At 38.6% G+C, this 19,613-nt stretch overlaps 1 protein-coding gene across 1 annotated transcript in view; it reads right to left on the bottom strand.

Annotated features, from left to right (window-relative positions):
• The window catches only part of PELI2 (pellino E3 ubiquitin protein ligase family member 2), a 50,069-nt gene that overhangs the window by 14,355 nt on the left and 16,101 nt on the right, over positions 1 to 19,613 (bottom strand). Inside the window, exon 2 of the mRNA XM_026670206.2 lies at positions 15,240 to 15,369. Coding sequence (XP_026525991.1) covers positions 15,240 to 15,369 — 130 coding nt within the window. The remainder of the gene's footprint in view (positions 1 to 15,239; positions 15,370 to 19,613) is intronic.

Genomic DNA, 19,613 nt, shown 5'->3' with positions numbered 1-19,613 from the left:
CATATGTATGTCCACACACTCCTGCACCCCCACACACACTCATTTTGTTTCAAGCAAGAAAAATCTGGGAAGATTCAATCTTCACAGAAAATGCACTGAGTAATTACCACATATTTTTAATGTCTCTATGATCTGTAAATTGAATTAACCTTTTTTATGAAAGGTGAAATACCACAAAACTAATTCACAGTTTATAGTTAGATCATCTCTCATTCTTTATAAGAGTGCGAGTTAACAATAAGAGATTTTTTTTTATCAAAAAGACATTTTAACATACGGGGCATCTGCAACAGGCATAAAAGTCAAGATGGTAGCTGGAATCATGGGACAGCTCTGCCCCATGTATCCCAATTGCCATAGGAACCTTTTGACACTGCCCCCCGCCCCATCATTCAGCTCTATGGATGCCTCTGTCTCTATACTACTAAATATCCATACGACTAAAATCCTCATTATGAGCGAGATGGGTAGCATATACTTGTCGGTAAGATCCATAAAAATAAAATGACCTTTAACTGAATGAAACGGTACAACAGAGAGGCAACATTTTTTGAACCAAGGGAAGTCAAATGGGTTAACTTACAGAATCTATCCAAAATCTGCTGCAGTCATGTGATCTTTATTTTTTTTCAACTTTCCATGATATCGTAGTTTCCCAGCAAGTTTTGCAATCCCTCACTTCTTTCTCCACCCAGCAAGAAGGAAACAAGGAAACTTGATGGGAAAGGTGGCAAGAAGTCAGAAGTTGGTCCTGCTCCCACTCCTTTTTTTTGGCCACCTATGACATTCCTTGTCTCTCTTTAGGTAAGGAAAACATTTCTGAAATGATCACCCAACATGGGTTGTCTAGTATACTATATAACCAAAGCCCAAAGCTTGCATTTAACCGGCACTCCAAACAGAATAATTATCCAAGAAGCTTCTTCAGTTCTGGCTGAAGAAGCTTCTTGGATGAGAAACGAAACATCAATCTTCTTACTCAAGGGGAAAAATATAGCCCAATTGCCTTTTGAAAAAGCACCTTTGGGACTGCCTAGTCATATAGTTAATCTATTTTAATTATTCTGCAAAGTACTAGGACTTATCAAAGCTTCAAGATATAATTTCCACTAAAATAAAGAAAAATGTCCATAATGTTCCTCTTACTCGGAATTCTATCCTTAAACAGATGATTTCAAAAGGTGAGCCAAATATGCTTATACAAATCAATTACAAAGCTGGCTGTGCATCTAAATGTTCCCAGACAGACAGTATCTGCATCTATTTTCAGGGGTGGGATACGACAGGGTTAACTACCGGTTCAGGATTTACGAGGTTCGGTGATTTATGATGTGCTTTTCTGCACAGCCGCGAGTGCGCGCTTGTAATCGTCATCAGCACACTGCGTGCAGAGAAGCAGCCTTTGAAACAGCACTCTTTTCCTGCTTTTTTAACTGCAGCTGTGCCTCATTTGGCAGCTGAAGTTGAAAAATCAGGAAATAAAGATCAGGTAACAGCCCAGGTGGGCGGGTGGGCAAAAACATCAGCAGACATAGAACCGGTTCTATGTCTGCTGCTCTTCAGAGCTACCGGTTCTACAGAGGTGGAGAGAACCGGTAGAAACCCACCCGTCTATTTTCCTCATTTTAAATGGCAAAATCTCCTAAATATCTCTTAAATTCAATCTACCACATGCTTAACCACTGATAGGTAACATTTAACAAATATTTGTACTACAGATATGCTTAATAATCCAAGTACAGCTGAAAAACATTCAGCCACTTCCAATCAAGTAATTAGAATTAAGGGTATGTTTGAATGGTTATTTGGACATAGTTGATTACAGACTACAAGCCAACCCCAGCTTCATTGATTGGCATTCTGAAATATCCTTTAGCAATCCTGTTTTTTTAGTTCTGCAGTATTTTCTACTAGGTATATTATACATATGTTCCTCCCACATAGATACAGGGTGTCCTTAGTTGATAATTACAGAAAATTAATGTTCTATGTTTCTAAAACAACTATTCATTTAGTACTACATGTACTTAATCTTATTTCACTGAAACCATTTATACAATTTAAAAACCACATTCATAGGAATTTGGTGCCTTTATTAAGTTTCTTTCAACATTTCTTTTTAAATACAAAACATTAAAGGGCCTTTGAGCTAGATAACCCATTATTCTTTATGATTAAGTTAACTTTCTTTAAAATGGAAGCTCAGTGGCTATTAAGAAGAAAACAAAAAAGAATTATTCATAGCTTTAAAAGGAGTTCCAGTTATCTTCTATAAATATCATAATATTCAAATATTACCAAGATAGGAGCAGAAACCAGAACCTAACAAATAGGCAAAGTTAACAAACTTCTTTTCTGTTGTTGTTATATGGACCGCTGGACCCCAGCCAACACCCAAAGTACAAGGACTTAAATTCCTGCTAGCTTACCTACATCCCAAACTGAAAACACAAATGCAAAAAACCTTGCACCACATACAAATTATACCTCTATCCTACACTACCTGGAAAATGTATATTGCTGCTTGCCAACTCCCGCTCTGATCACAGAATGGAGAAAGAATGGACACTGCGCAGTTAGCAGGGATATTATCACCTCAATTATTGAAACAGTATTGTTTACTTTTTTTTCCTATCTCTCTCTCTGCTTTTGATCGTTTATCTCTATGTATCAATTAAAAAGAAGAGCCAGTATAGTGTAGTGGTTAAAATATCAGACTACAAACCAGGAGACTGTGAATTGTAATCCTGCCTTAGGGTACACAGTGAGCTGAATGACCTTAGGCCAGTTATTTTCTTTCAGCCCTGGAAAGAAAGCCATAGCAAACCACCTCTGAAATCTTGCCAGAAAAATTGCAGGGACTAATCTGGGCAGTTTCCAGGAGTCAGGAAAGACTGAAAGACACACACACACAAACACCCCCCAAAAACTCTACCACGATTAAAAGAAGCATTGCTGTATTTCTTAGCAAAGCTGAATGTCTAGCAAAAGTTCAGGGTGCTAAAAAGATAGGAGTGTCACACTGTCTATTTATCCAATAATGAAAACCACAATGGGAGGTAACGCTACATACAGTAATACAGAAAATACTACACTGATTTATGTTGGGGTTACATGTTGGTCCCTAATTCTCACTTCAACAAGGATAGAAACTACAAGGTAATTTTAGGAAATGCATTATTTTCCTCATGGGATAATATACTATGCTTTAGACTTGTCTCATTCAAGAACAATTGAGATAATATTCCAAAAGTGCCGTGCATCATATATAGTATTCTTCAAATTAGAAGTTCTTAAAATGCAAATATCCCCCTAAAAAGAGACAGTGGAAGGTTTATATAAATGCACAAATGACCACTCAAAAAGAAAATCCACAAGTATATTTTGGCAACTTGTTCTCTCCTTCACTATGGTTTCTCTGTGACATGTGAATGAGGAAAACAGCTAGGTGAAATTACAAGCAATGCAGAGGACAATGAAACATAAAAGTATATGTCATCCAAAAAAACCAGCACCTGCTCTGATCTGTCTAGAATAATAGATTTTTCAGACCAAGTCAAGGTCTGCTGTCAATATTGCTGGTGCTGTAATGGAATGGAAAGGTGGCTCAGTGGCTAAGATGCTGAGCTTGTCAATCAGAAAGGTCGGCAGTTTGACGGTTCAAATCCCTAGTATCGCGTAACTTGCCCCCATTACTTGTCCCAGCTTCTGCCAACCTAGCAGTTCGAAAGCATGTAAAAATGCAAATAGAAAAATAGGGACCACTTTGGTGGGAAGGTAACAGCATTCCATGCGCCTTTGGCATTTACTCATGCCGGCTACATGACCACGGAGACGTCTTTGGACAGCACTGGCTCTTCGGCTTTGTAACGGAGATAAGCACCGCCCCCTAGAGCCAGAAACAACTAGCACGTATGTGCGAGGGGATCTTTTACGTTTAGTGGAATGGACTCCTGCAGCATCCAGTATAGGGAGCTTTCTAATTGTTCCTGTGGCTGGTGTGAAGCCAGAAAGCCTTCCTTAGGCAATATATATCAAAGAAGTAAACACTTTGCCTTAAAGGAATGCATCTAAGCTACATAGTGAATGCCCAGGAAGTGCATGAATAATTCTAAAGGTATTATTGGAGCAGGAAAAAAGATGTATAAAATAAAATATTCATTCAAATGAACAAAACTGAAAATCTTTAGGAAGGCAAATATATTAACATTATATTTGTGCAAAATAACATATATAACATATATAACATTATGTTTGTGCAAAATATCGTACAGCATATCTAATTAGAATGTTCCTTAACTTGCCTGAAGCACCAAGATATTGCCAAGAGAAAACAGACCTCCCTAGTGGAATATGGCACACCAGAAGCAGCTAAACACACAAAGGATCTATCCATTAAAACAGGGGGGAAAACAACTTATACTGGTAAATAAGACAGGCAGAATTTCTTGATACCTCATAAAACTGTTCCGTTAAAAACAAAAACTGAAGGAATCTTATGTGAAGTTGGCTATATTCTCATATTAATCCAAGTTGATCATAAATCACAAATGCCATTGAAGATTATGAATGCAGAGAAACAAATCACTAAATACTCATAAAAGTGAAGTGACTGATATAGAGACTTTCCAATAGAAGAAAAAATGATTTTGCAGGGAGTCCAATTTGTACGAAATAGTTTACATTAAAAACAAATGGGATATTTTGAGACCCAGAGCTGAAATGACTGAAGAATCAGTGTATTGTACACACTAAGAAGCAGTTAGTCTTACAAAGGTACATTAGTAGCCAAATTATCAGAATACAGAAAAATCTGTCATTCTTGGATATACATATAAGCTGCACTGACTTTTTTTCCCTGAACAATATAAAATGGTTATTCTGTTCTCATCTGTTCCAGACAAACTCAAGATATTATTTCAATTATGGAACTATGGTCTCACAATTACAGGATCGGAATTTATAGGACATATTATATTGCAGGGCAAGAAAGGATGATAGCTAGACTAAAATATTATTAAAATTCACTGAAAGAAGTTGATAGAAATCAGTTACTGAAGGTGGGGAATGAAACATTGTCAGTGCAAATCAACTACATACTGATTTCTTATTATGGCAATATAAAGAACACTTCATGGGTTTCTTGTTGCTTTTTCTTGTAAAAAATATACATGGTCAAAATTCATAAAGACCAGGACATTACAAAATGAACAAATATTGCAAACAAACAATTCTACAAGCCCATCTTTCTTCAAATAAACAAGTTAAATCAAACAGAAAGGGATTATAAATTGCAATTGGAGAGTAAGACACTTTTCAGGAAAGGCCATATGCAAAGAAGAGTACATTCCAGGATTAGGCAAAGGTAAAGGTTCCCTTTGCACATACATGCTAGTCGTTTCCGACTCTAGGGGTGGTACTCATTTCTGTTACAAAGCCGAAGAGTCAGCGCTGTTGGAAGATGTCTCCGTGGTCATGTGGCCGCCATGACTAAAATGCCGAAGGCGCATGGAACGCTGTTACCAAAGTGGTCCCTATTTTTCTACTTGCATTTTTACATGCTTTCGAACTGCTAGATTGGCAGAAGCTGGGACAAGTAACGGGAGTTCACTCTGTTACATGGTGATAGCCACTGAGCCACCGCATCCCTCTACATTCTAGGATTAACAAAATGTAGTTGCATATAGATTTATTACATACAGATTTAGCACCAACAGAAACATATTCTTTGGAATAATGGGGGGGAAAGTTTCAGAAATACTGCTATTATCTATTAAGGAGTAGATTATAGATTGGAAATTGGAAGCTTTTCAAAAATAAGGCAACAGTAATTGGTAAGAATTAGCCATGCCTTTACCACCTCTAGAAAACTCTACTTAGGCCTGCCTTTAAAGGAAACTTCTACTAATAAAGAACAACAGCACCAATAATAAATTACACACTATTACCATGGCACAGCACCAAACAAAAACTAAACAAAAACCACAATACAATAATTATATATTGATTCAATAAAACTAGCTTAGAGCCCAGTAAACAAATATGTGTACTGTATAGAATAGAATAGAATAGAATAGAATAGAATAGAATAGAATAGAATAGAATAGAATAGAATAGAATAGAATAGAATTCTTTATTGGCCAAGTGTGGTTGGACACACAAGGAATTTGTTTGCAAACATCTAGAATTATTTAAAGCAGATTCTAATATGGAATTGTCAGCTAAGTCAAAGTAGGGTAAAACAACTAAACCCTAGAATATCCCTATGATAATAATAATGCAGACCCTGGAGACAGCAGAAGAGAAGAGAAAGCCCTGGGGGGGGGGGGAATCACAAAATACTAAGACCTGCAAATAGAAGTAGAATGACTGTGGCAATAGAAAGCAAAGATGTAATAGTGATAAGTGATAAGCTCCATGAGTGCAACACAAAATATCTGGAATACCACCACTACCGCCTACTGCCTGATGTAGGCCTCCCAAGGCCTCCCCAACCCAAGACATCCTATGCTCCGTTTGTTAACTTTGGGATCCCCACAGCCCTTGGGTTCCCCCCAAGTCCCTATAGGCCTTTCCCTCCACTGGGTCCCTACAGGATTTCTCCCCCACACCAGGTCTCTGCAGGGCTTGGGCCTTCTCTCCACCTTCTCATCACATACTTACTCTTTGTAGATGGTCAGGGCTCTAGAGCAGGGGTCCCCAACCGCCGGCCGCGGACCGCACGGCCGCATGGAACAACCCTTACCGGGTCGCTGGTTGCTGGGCGCCGCCATCTTTTTTGGTAAAAAGCGCTTCTGGTGAGCTTTTCCGGGTAGAAAGCTCACCGGAGCGCTGTTTCTCATAAAAAGATGGCGGCGCCAGCGCTCGGTGAGCTTTTCCGGTAGAAAGCCATTTCTACCCGAAAAGCTCACCAGAAGCGCTGGCCGCTCATCTTTATGACGAACAGCGCTTCCGTGACGCCACCGAGCGCTTTTCGTATAAAGATGGCGGCGCCCAGTTGACGCTGCACCGGGTCGCGGCGCCCAGCTGATGTCGGAACCGGGCCGCGGCGTCCGAAAAGGTTGGGGATCCCTGCTCTAGAGCTTTCCTCAGCACTGTGCAGACCTTGTTAGGGAAACAGAACAGAGTGGGCCACAGGGCAGCCTGCTGGAATTTATGCCATCTTGGCGCAATTGCAAGGAATTGTGGGCATTCAGAAAATGGTAACTGTTTCCGGGAGGCAGCCACATGGTCCAGACATGTATACACTGTACTCCTTCCCCAACATGAGGTCCAGAAATCTTCAGAAGGTAAACAGTGATGGGTGATGGAGAGGTGGGATGCAGGCACAAAGGGGGGGGGGGGGGCCGGGGGGCCCAGGTTGGGGGGTTGGGGGGGTTTGCTAGGGGGCCACCATTCCGCCGTGCAGGGGGGCGTTCACGCCGCAGCTTTCCCCACACCAGCTGAGGCCTGCAGCACTAACCAGCTGAGAGGATAAAGAAGAGAAAAGCACAGTGGCAGGTGGGGAGGGCTGATCCTGTGCTTTTCTCTTCTTTCTCTTGTGAGCTGATTGTCCAGGCCTTTTTTTTCTTCCTCTCAGCTGATTGTGGGAGGCTTTTTTTTTTTAACTACCGGTTTGGCCCAACGCGGCAGCACTGATCAAGGGGGAAGAGAGACAGGGAGTGCTGCAGCAGTTGTAAGAGCCAATGACCATGGGGGCACTGCAACGTCAAAAGGTAGCTTTTGGGAAGATCCGTTGTAACTTTGAACAGCTGCTAAATGACAGGACATTAAATGAGGATTACCTGTAAAGATATGAGTTTATGAAGACAGAGAAAAAAAAGAAAACTAGATGTCAGAACAAACTGTGGGAATTGCCAGGATGAGAAAAGAAGCCAGAATAAGAAAAAGAAAAATCTAAGAAATGAACTTAACAAAAAGTTTTAGAGAGCTGTTAGAAAAGACACAAAACAGTATTGCATTGGCAAAAACACTGAAGATACAAACAGACATGAGAAAACAAGGACTCTTTCAGAAGGAGAGTCTAACCTTGAATTGAACAGACAGTTAGTAACAATTCAAAGGAGATCAAAGGAAGATGGAGGGAACATATTGAAACACTATATGGCTGTGATGTCAACATCCAAGATATTTTGAATATATTTCCTACTTACAGGAATCCCCAGTACTAGAAGACGAATTTAAGATTAGCACTCCATTCATTACCAATTCAGGTATACCAACTGATGAAATACCCACTGAAGCAGCAGAATAATAATCAGTAAAGGTTCTAATTAAGCTATGCCAGCAAATCTGGAGAATAGCACAGTGGCCAACAAATCAAAAGAAGTCAATCTATCATACCAAAAAACAGACTAAATGTGTAAACCATCATACTATATACCCTTAATTCCATATGCTAGCAAAATAACACTTTTCATATGCTAGCAAAATAACACTTAAGATAATTTAACACAGATTAGAGCCCTGCGTGGGAAAAGAGATGCCAAATGTTCAAGCTGGCTTTAGAAAAGGCTGAGGAATATGAGACATTATTGGTGATGAATGCTGGATTTGAGAAATCTCAGAAAAAAATTGGAACCCCAGAACACCTCTTGTTCTCATGAGAATACAGGCCAGGGAGCACAGTATAACAGCCCTCCTAACTTCTGATCTTAATAAGCAGGCTCCGTTACAGTCCTAACTCAAAGGACTACCTGTACTCCAACTGCCAATGTCATTCAAAGACAGGCATTCTCTTTTCCACGTAAACTTGATTGCTTCTTCAATTTCTTTCCCAGACTAAGGCACAATTGGCTGTTGGACACAACTATTTTGTTATTTTAAAAATAGAAATGCACAATGCCTTCAATTTACCACCAGATAAAAAGAAGAAACCAATAACAGCTTTTTCTTTCAATCCCAAACATTGTCGCCAGTGATTAATGAAAACTATTTTGCATTTTATTGTCTACATTTCTGTTCATTGCCTCAATCTCTTCCATTGTTCGCAGTCTGTTTCTGATGTTTGTATAAAACACAAGTTGTGATTTATTACTAATGGTTAGGGATTATTTTTCCATCCTGATATGAGAAGTTTCCTGCTGGTCTAATAAATCTGCACTATTATCTCTCTGATTTCTCAGTCTATTAATATGTCTGTCTTTTTCTGGGACTGAGCAAAGGTTTAACTTCTTTATGGAGTTAGCAATAACACTTAGACTTATACACCGCTCCCTGATGCTTTACAGCATTCTCTGAGCAATTTTACAGAGTCAGCATATTGCCCCCAACAATCTGGGTCCTCATTTTACCAACTTTGGAAGGATGGAAGGTTAAGTCAACTTTGAGTCCCATCAGCAAATACAACACAGGCACCCATACAGACTCTGAATCACCCTTTTCCCTTGAATATAAATACCTACTATGATAATACCTCTATTATGTTACACTTTGGCAATCTCTCCTGAAAATTGTGTATGTATGTGTTTGAGTCAGAGAAAGAGAGAAATCTTAAAATGATTAGAATGATAATTAAGAATTTTCTCAGCTCACATTTAACTGCTAAGAGTACAAATATAGTCAGTCAGCTTTTCGGCTTCTGAAAGGGCCTGAAGAGCTGGTTTTGCCAATTGGGGCATGTCCTTCTGGAGGTAGTTAATGGAGTAAGATAAGTCCCCTCCCCTCCCTGGGTATAACTTGCTCCCTTCCCTTCCATCTTTGTCAATTTTAACTCATTTCTAGTGTTACTATTCATTGTTTAAATGTTTTATATTGTTGTTTTTAATTGAATATAAACTGCCTAGAGTCACTTCCAGGCAAATTGGATGGTATATAGGCTTAATGAATACATAAATAAAAAGATACAATGAAAAGGAGGATTTGGGAAAAGCAGATGACGTTTTGGGAGTGCTTTTTAGTCACTTGCCATAAATATGCATTTCTGGTTCCAGAATAATTATATATTCGGAAAAGCAGTGTTATGCCTTTGTCTGTCTTCCAACTTATAAAGCAGGGAGTGATGCCTATTTATATCTCACTAACATTCTGCAGTATTTGGCTGTCAGTTTACAGTCTCTTACTGACAATCAATTTAAATACTTATTTTAAGTAAAGTATCTCTGTAAAGGAATAGTGGTACTCAAGGTACAAGAAGCATTTTAACGTGCAAAATAAAAATGAGCCAGAAACTCAGAACAGATAGACATTTTGTCAATTTCAATTCCTACTCTCCTTTCTTCCATGAAAGCAGCTTTAGCCAACGTGGACAATATCCACATTCTGTATGTGCACTTCCAACTTTCAGAATGCAAAATGGGCAAGCTGTGTAGAGGGCAGAGGCACGAGAAAAAGCTACTGTCAGCTTTGGAAACCATATTAGCACCAGATGCTTCCACACTACCGCATTCTTGAGCCTGGGAAAATGGGAGGGGGGGAATTTCTTGGAGTGTATGTGGTTAGACATAATAGCATTCTTCTTCTAAGTCAAGGTCATGTTATTTCTGCACCTGGTTGAGAGGGCATCTCAAGCTGGGATGGGTGGTGATCGGGGCATGTGATGCAATGAGGGGTGCAGGGGGTGGATTTGTAGTTTTTACTTACTGAAAGGAAACCCGGAACTTTCAGATTTGGGATTTCCCAGATGTGCCACTCTAATAAAAAGAACTTTGGAGAGGATATCTGTCTCGGAGTTATTTGTTGGAGTGGAGGTTTTCTGGAATGCTGACAGCTACTGCCAAAGCAATGGATAGTTAAGCCTGTGCTTGGGCCAACAATGTGATGTGAGTAAAAGTCTAAGAGGTCCCATCCTAGTATGCCCAAAGATAAAGGGAGGGAAGGTAAAGTGAAAGCTTTGGTTATTGAAACTTTTCAATAAAAGTAGTACTGATCTGCATGATGTTAGTATCCTAAACTGATCTAATCTGAAGGGTTTAACAAGATCACTGGGTATTTTGCCTGTGCAAGTCTAACTAATTTAAGAACGCCCTGATTGAGGAAGGCTGCCGTTAAAAATAGACATTTGGAAAGAAATTGTTGTGATAATTATATAATAGTCAGATTTCATTTTAAGCATAGTTTGTTGAACAAACCAAAGTTGCAGGCAAAGCATTTATAGCCTATTCCGGCTGCTCGCTTTCTTCTTTCATCCCCTGGGAGAAGGAAGAAAGCACCTTTCATCCCCCGGGAAAAGGAAAAAAGTGAGCAGCGGCGGAGGTGCTTCGACCAGGAGGGTGGGCAGATGTCTCAGAGCTGCCTCCCGGAGCAGCACTATTGTCGCCGCTGCCGCTTGCTTTCTTCCTTCTTCCGCCACCTACTGCTCTGGAGCTTGCTGGATCAGTTGGTCCCAGACCAGGTGTGTTTGTGAGAGAGGGGGGGGTGAGGAGAGGAGGGAGGGAGAGGAAGGGAGGAAGGGAAGGAAGGAAGGAAGGAAGGAAGGAAGGAAGGAAGGAAGGAAGGAAGGAAGGAAGAAAGAGGAAGGGAGAGAAAGACGGAAAAAGACAAAGAAAGGAGGAAGAAAGAAAAAGAAAGAAAGGAAGGAAGGAAGGAAGGAAGGAAGGAAGGAAGGAAGGAAGGAAGGAAGGAAGAAAGAAAGATTAAAGAAAGAAATTATTATTATTATTATTATTAAAGATTATTATTATTATTATTATTATTATTATTATTATTTGTTCTATTATTTATCATGTGTTAATATTTTACACTGTCCCTACACCTAGAGTGATTTTACTGCCTTTCTTTTGCCCAGGGCTACCACATATTTTTCAGGGATTTACATGCATTCAATGTCTATAATCCAGAACATAAATATGCATTTGTTTAACAGAGTTGAAAGGGACTTTGGAGAAAAAGTGGTATTCAGCAGGTTCTGACCAGTTCTGGAGAACTGGTAGCGGAAATTTTGAGTAGTTCAGTGAACCAGCAAATACCACCTCTGACTGGCCCCGCCCCCATCTATTCTCTGCCTCCCGAGTCCGAGCTGATTGGCTGGGTCTTCTTTTGTTGCTCAGCACAGGAGAATGGAGCTGGAAATCTGGTTAGTGGGGTGGGGAGGGAATGGGATTCTGCAGTAACCTTCCCCTGCCACGCCCACCAAGCCACGCCCATAGAACCAGTAGTAAAAAATTTTGAATCCCACCACTGTTTTGGGGGTCTTCTAGTTCAACCACCTGCTCAGGTAGGAAAATTGAGGATGCCAAAATCTGAGCAGAGGTCCTGGGAAAGGTATCAGAATAACAGAATAACACTTAGAAGGGACCTTGGGGGGAGCCCTATACCACTTCAGAGAAATGGCTGTCCAGACTTTTCTTAAAAACTTCCAGTGATTGAGCACCCAGAACTTCTGGAGACAGGCAGTTCCACTGGTTAATTGTTCTCACTGTCAGGAAGTTTCTCCTTAGTTTTAGGTTGCTTCTCTCTTTGTTCAGTTTCCATCCATTGCTTCTTGTTTGCCTTCTGGTGCTTTGGAAAATACATCCCCCCCCCCCCACTCTTTCTGGCAGCCCCTTAAAAGCCTGTTGCCTATCACACTCTTGGGCAAAGCATGCAAACCATTTCCTCCTTTCAGTGGTCCATGAAAGTACATCTATAGTATGTAGAAGGCAAAAAAAGCGCTGAACAACATTTTTACAGAACTATAGATACATTGAGGCTGGGTGTGACAAAGAATGGCTGGGAGGGGAGGGGCCAGACGAGGCACCCCTTGACGTGAGTGACATTGATTTGGCCATGCCCACCCAGTCACATGACCACCAGCCACTCTCTCCCAGTCACATGACCACCAAGCAACACCCACCAAGCAAGCCATGCCCACAGAACCAATAGTAAAAAAATTTGAATCCCACCACTAGTCTGTTATTGAGATAAATCATAAAATCTATCCAAATCTGATAAAACTGTTGTGCTGCTTCTGATGTCACATTATTTTAACTTCATCTGTGATTTTTTTTTCAAATGTGGCAATTGAAGAGACTTTGTTAATTCAAATCTAAAATGTTACATTATTTAGAGTTTTCCAATGTTGTGCAATTATTGTTTTGACTGCTAAAATTACACAGATAAGTTCTTTATTTTTAAGCCTTAAGGTTTCATCTTGTAAATAAATGCAATAAGCCAACTTGGGAACAACAGTTTTTTGTTTAGTGATTTTACTTACCCCAAAAATTTTATAATGAAAGGGTGTAGCTTTATCACATGACCACTACAAGTGGGGTTAAAAAGATAGTTGTTGTTTTTTAAAGATTTTTTCCAACATTGGGAAGAATTGTGTATGTGTGTGTGTGTATTTGTGTGTGTGTGTGTAAAGACTGTATGTGTAAAATTGTCTCCCAGCTTTATCCTATAAATCCGATCGTTGGATTTAAGTGCTGTTACCAGCACTTCTATAATAAGATTGAATAATACAGGTGATTAGAGATAACTTTGCTTGGTACTTTTTAAAAACAATAGAATCTGAATCAAAACTGTTATGTCTTATTCTGCACTTTAGTTGGTCCATATATATGTTCAATCATCTTGCAACAGCCAGCCCCAAATCTGAATTTTTTAAATATTTGTTTTAAAGATGCTATTTCCAGAGAATCAAACAATTTAAATATATCTAAAGAACACATTGCTAGTAAAGATTAATTAGTTTTATTAATATCTATAGTAATTCAATAATTTTCTGATTGGATAGTTATATTTTAAATTGGAATAAAATATTAATTAAATATAAGTTTACATTCATATATAAAATATATGAATTATGTCAAACTGGGCCGGATGTGTCAAGCGCAGGCAAAGTCCACCCCAGCTGCACAAATGGGAAAAACGTGATGAAACGTCACTTGGCGCAACATGACATGGCAAGTTTGATACCTGTGATTTAGTGTACGGTTTATAATCCACATTGAGTAGTGAATTAGACCTATAAGATGACAATTTCTGTGAATTTGCATCCATTTTAAAGATCAAAATAATCCTGGACTGTTTTAAGACTCTGGAAAGGGGTCCTCTTGGTGCAAACTGTTATATAAAAATAAAAATGTAAATATTAAAATCTCTTTAAATTTTTTATAAAATTCCCCCGACCATCCATCAGGGTCAGGAAGTTTTCCATTTTGAATAGAACTAAAGACTTCAGAGATTTCTGAAACAGAGAAAGGAGATTTCATAAATTGTATACATTCTGGAATTAATTCTGGGAATGTTATCTTTGCTTGGCAAAAAATAATTTGCAGGAGATTTCATCTTTCTGCAAATAATCTCATTTTATTTTCCATCAGTTTGTATATATTAACTGACACAGTTCTGTTATGTATTTTGCTATATTGTTAACTTCTGAAAAAAGTTTACTTGTTTTTTTTAAATTGTGGTCATCTCATGTATCCTTAATACTGCCTTCACAACATCCCGTCTCATTTTTACTAATGTTCCATTTATATTATTTTCTTGAAAAAAGTTTCTCAAACTTTGAATTAGGTGTTGCTTTGCTAACGTATTACGTAGCATTACAGGATTAAAACATGAATTCTAAGTAAACGAATAATCTCTACTAATTTGAGCATAATAATCACTACAGCGTGTATTGGTGCAGTTTCAACGTATTACAAAAAATTGGAAAAGGTATAGATATTCTTATGTAGTCTATCCTAGAGTGGGATTCATGTCTACTTGAATAAAATGAATGTGCTTTTATTGCAGGATCCATAATTGTCCATGCAGCTATGAATCCATGGCTATGAATTAAATTTTGAATAACATTCCAGCCTGAGGTTTTAAAGTTTCAAAAATGGGTTTTGTTGTCACTTTATAAAAAGTATTCCAGAATTGTTCTAAGACTCAAAACTCCTTTTAATAGGTGTGTGTGTGTGTGTGTGTGTGTGTGTGTGTGTGTGTGTTTGGAGGGGGGGGTATTTGGAAATACTACTTCTTTAAATATGGACAACTTCTGGAAAATTGGGATAGGACTGAATATTTCTAATAAGATCAAATAGCTAGTGTGAATTAGAAACAGAATATCAGAGCTTAAAGAACATACAACCTCAGAAATGGTAGATTTGACACATTTTGTCAAGATCTATTTATTAGCCCAGATAAAGGAGTTCTGAATGCAAACATCATTTACTCAGACACAATAAAATATATTCAATGCAAAAAAATACCGTCTAGCACCATAAAGGGATAACCACTAAAGTATATATAGTTACCAACACATTCAAACATTGCTGCTCTGCAAAACTTAGCATTGAGGCCTAAGCTCTGAGAATTAGTGACAGTACCTTAGATGCTTGAGGTGTTGAAATCACATGAACAGTGCTAGGTTTGACGCCATTTGCTTTAGGTCTTTTATAAAGGGCAAATCTGCTTTTCCTACGACCCCGGTCACCAGTAGGGAGGCAGCCATTGTACCTATGAAAAAGATATGTGTTTGTTATTTCTATTGGCTGAGCATGTCGTGAAATAAAAATTTAAAGTCTTTGTAGACAGGTATACAGGGGCAGAAGCTCTCAGCCATCTCTGATAAATAAAAGACCACCCGAATGTTCAACCACCCAAATCTATAACACATTACCTAAAAGTTAACAAATTCAACAATTTCAGATAAATTATCTGACCATAAGCTGCATACTTCAGTTTCTAATGTCTCCCAAACTCCCCGTAAGCATTCAACTTTATTTTAAAATGTTTAAATAGCTGCTTATATCATGAACCATAAACCTGAACACTTCACAAAACAATAAAAAAATATCAATATTCCCAACAATTACAATAACAATTCCTGGCACCCGAAGACAATACTTTCTCAGACATCAGCATTCCACCTTTTGCTCTCCAGCCTCATTCCTTCCTAACACTTGTAGGAAGAACGCCTTCCAGAACACCAGGGGAATAGAGTTCTGCTGGATCTCCAGGAGGAAGGTTATTCTAGTGGGCAATGAGAGATATGGAGAAGGCACATTGCCAAAGGACAACATTTAAAGGAAGGGACCTGGATTATGCCTATCATATCTAACCTGGGGGAATAGGTGGAATGGGATACCTTCAGGGAGATGTGGTCCTGCAAGTCATTTAGAGCTTTAAAGGTAATAATCATTTAGGGCTTTAAAGGTACTAATCCCCCTTGAATTGCACTGAGGGGAAAATGGAAGCCGTACAGCTTCCATTTGACCAATGGGCCCTACCCAAAAGATGATTAAAGGCCTGGAGATGAAAACTTATGAAGAACCATTGTAGAAACTGAGTATGACTAGTCTAGAGAAAAGAAAGACTAAGGGTGAAATAATAGCAGTATTCCAGTATTTGAGCAGTTGCCACAAAGAAGAGGCGGTCAACTTATTTTCCAAAGCACCAGAAGGCAAGACAAGAAACAATGGATGGAAACTAATCTAGAAGCAACCTGGAATTAAGGAGAAACTTCCTAACAGCGAGGACAATTAACCAGTGGAACCACTTGTCTTCAGAAGTTGTGGGTGCTTCATCACTGGAGGCTTTTAAGAAGAGACTGGATAGCCTCTTGTCTCACATTGTATAGGGCCGTGAGGGCGAACCTATGGCACGGATGCTACAGGTGGCATGCAGAGCCATTTGTATGGGCACACGAGCACCAGCCAAACTTACCTGCACTGCGCATGCATGCACTCCCAGCTGATTTCCCACTTCCAGTACTGGAAATGCTGAAACGGGTCCATTTTTCGGCCTCCCAAGGCTGCAGAGGCTTCCCTCAAGCCCCCAGGAGGGTGAAAAGGGCCTCAAACGGGCTGAAAATCAGCTGGGAGGCACGCACATGCAAAGTGCAGGTAAGAGGGCAGTGGGGGGGGGGTGTTGCATGCGTAGGGGGGCAGAGCACATTGCATTGTGGGTACCTGGACTGAAGTGCATGCACTGCAATAAGTGCATGCACTGCAATATTTGGAACCAGTTGTAATTTCCAGATAGTCTTTAAGGACTGCCTCATATGGATATATTGTAATAATCCAATGAGGAAATGACCAAGGCATGAGTAAACATAAGCTGTAAGTTTTGTGAGAACTGTGAGTTCATACTGTAAACTTCAGCTAGTGTTGCTTAAGAACAAAAAAGTAAAATAATCTACCACAATTGTATGTGCATGTTTCAATCATTTGTGATAGATATGCGATGCCTGTGGGAAAGCAACTTGCAGATATTCTGAACTCGGCACTAAGAAATGCTTCCTTCTCGGTGATGATCAATGAACATTTATTATTATTGAAGGATTTCAGATATGGATGTCTAGACACTATATATTTGATGCCTTGTGTTTTGCTTGATATTTTTGGAGATCCTGGCTCACAGTTCTATTTAATTTACATTCTGTGTATTGAAAGTCTGGCTGGTATAGACTTAAAAGTCTACTAGGAACAAAAGAGATTTGAATGTTTTATATATACTTGTGCCTTCATAAATAATTAAAATTAGAAGAGCATACTATATTCTTCATTTGATTAGATTTTAGGGAAATCCTCTGAGAAATAATTGAGTTGTATACTGCATATCCTTGCCATTTCTTTGAAATAGACAACATAAAGCTCTAGGAAGAAAATAATCCATGATGAAATTCTATCATATCTATTGTTGGTAACAAAGCATATGCAGCATAACAGCCTCAAAAGTACAAAACAGTATCTTCTCCTTTGTTTCTAGCATCAAATCCTTTGATAGAAATCTAAACAAGTATCAAGTCAGGACATTTATCCTGATTCTTAGAAGGTATAGCACAGAGTTTTTAAGTGACCAAAGCAGAGTGAATTAAAACATTTTTTATTTAAATTGGATTTTCAAATTTGTTACAGGTAGTCCTCACTTAATGACAGTAATTGGGACTGGATTTTCCATTGCTAAGTGATGTAAAGCACAATGGCAACATGACCAGGATCCTAGCGACAATAATCCAGCACTTCCAGTTGCTGTCACCATCTGTGACCTCATGCTGGCTTCCCCATTGACTTTGCTTGTAGGAATCTGACAAAGAAGATTGTAAATGGCGATCATGTGATTGCAGGATGCTGCAATATCACAATTGTGAGTCATGTGATCACGGGAACATTGTGACCAACCTAAGTACAAAGACTCATCATGACAACCACTTATTCAGCACCACCATCAGTTCAAGGAATCCCTGAATGAGTGATCATTAAGTGAAGACCTCCTGTAAAATATACAAAATTTATATAAGCTCAAAGGTATTAGAGCTAGGAAACACTTCAGATTTGAAGGGGGGGAAATAAGGAACTCTTTAAACCAAATGCATCTTTTTGTTCTGGGATCATTCTACAGCAATAAAGGTAAGCCACATAATTCATAAGGATCTTTTTTAAAAATTTGCTCAAGACATTATTATATAAATACCATGAAAGTGCCCTTTTGCCTTTAAATCTAAAGATCTGCATAACTCTAAATATACCTTCTAATTATATTTTATTCTACAACTAAAACACAAATGAGGTTTTATAAGTTAAACAGGCGTTGTTACCAAACTCACTTCCAAAATAGTAAAATAAAGTTAATGAACAGATATACACAACATTGTTTGTAGAAAAAAAAGATGCATAACTATAATAACAAGTATTCTTTGACAAAATAACAATCTCATGGCAAAAATAACCTCTCAGTAGCAACAACAATTAACTGAACTTGGCGTGGTTAACTGCCTATTGACTTTACAGATATATACTGTATCTGCTTTGTGAAGTTCTTTTTTATTCTCTGAGCTTTGATATTTGCTTGCAGACATTTCATTACCCAGTTATGTAACATCATCAGTGCTTGTATCAACATAGATCTGCTTCCTGATAATTATAATCATAATTCCATTTCTTCTTATACAACTAATCTGAAATGCTAATTACAGTTTTTCTTGGTGACAGTCTCAGAAGTATGCCACAGATCTGGAGCAATGTGCATAATAAACTGGACATTTACTTTGCAACCCATCTCACAATAAATAACTATTAATTGACTTAGTCAATTAATGACTTAATGAGTACGCATGGTGAGTCAATGAGTTAAAACACATTGCAAATATAAATGCAATAAATAAACAAATCCGGCAAATACTTACAGGTTTGTTAATAGGACCTAGTCAAACCTTTATTCAATTCAAAAATCAAAGATGGATCCTTAGCAGAAAATCTCAGGGCTACAGACTCCATCCTGAAGGAAGACAATAGCCAACCATTTTCATTGCTGGGATTCTTCAGAGGAGAGGGGACTAAACTTACTGATGAATAATATTGAATAAATTCTTGTTGGGTTCTTCTTGTTCTTTGAGCCTGGTTGTTTCCTTGCAGACTAGGTAACTACTTCAGTATAAGTGAGAGTAAGGTTTGCTTATCCTGTTTTGGTGGAGGTGTGGCTTCCTTCTTCTTGGTTCTTTGTTTAAGGTACTGTTTCCTCCCAAGGACTTAGCAGTTCAATTCTGAGTTGCATGTATTCTTTTCTATCAAATAAATTCTTTTCTCTGTTTTAATATCCAGTAAAAGTTGGGATTTTTTTTTCCAAATTACTATTCCCCAAAGAGCAAAACCAACAGCAATTAAATATATTGCAATGGAAGATGAAAAGATACCTGGGGAACCAACCTAAGTTAAAACAAAAATAAAAGGACGGGTAAAGCTCAAAATCTAACCTGCAAT

Source organism: Notechis scutatus, chromosome 1, assembly GCF_049901735.1.
Source record: "Notechis scutatus isolate UNSWTSFEM ecotype Mainland chromosome 1, rNotScu1.2, whole genome shotgun sequence".
Taxonomy (NCBI): domain Eukaryota; kingdom Metazoa; phylum Chordata; class Lepidosauria; order Squamata; family Elapidae; genus Notechis; species Notechis scutatus.
This window is presented reverse-complemented; position numbering and strand designations above follow the sequence as displayed.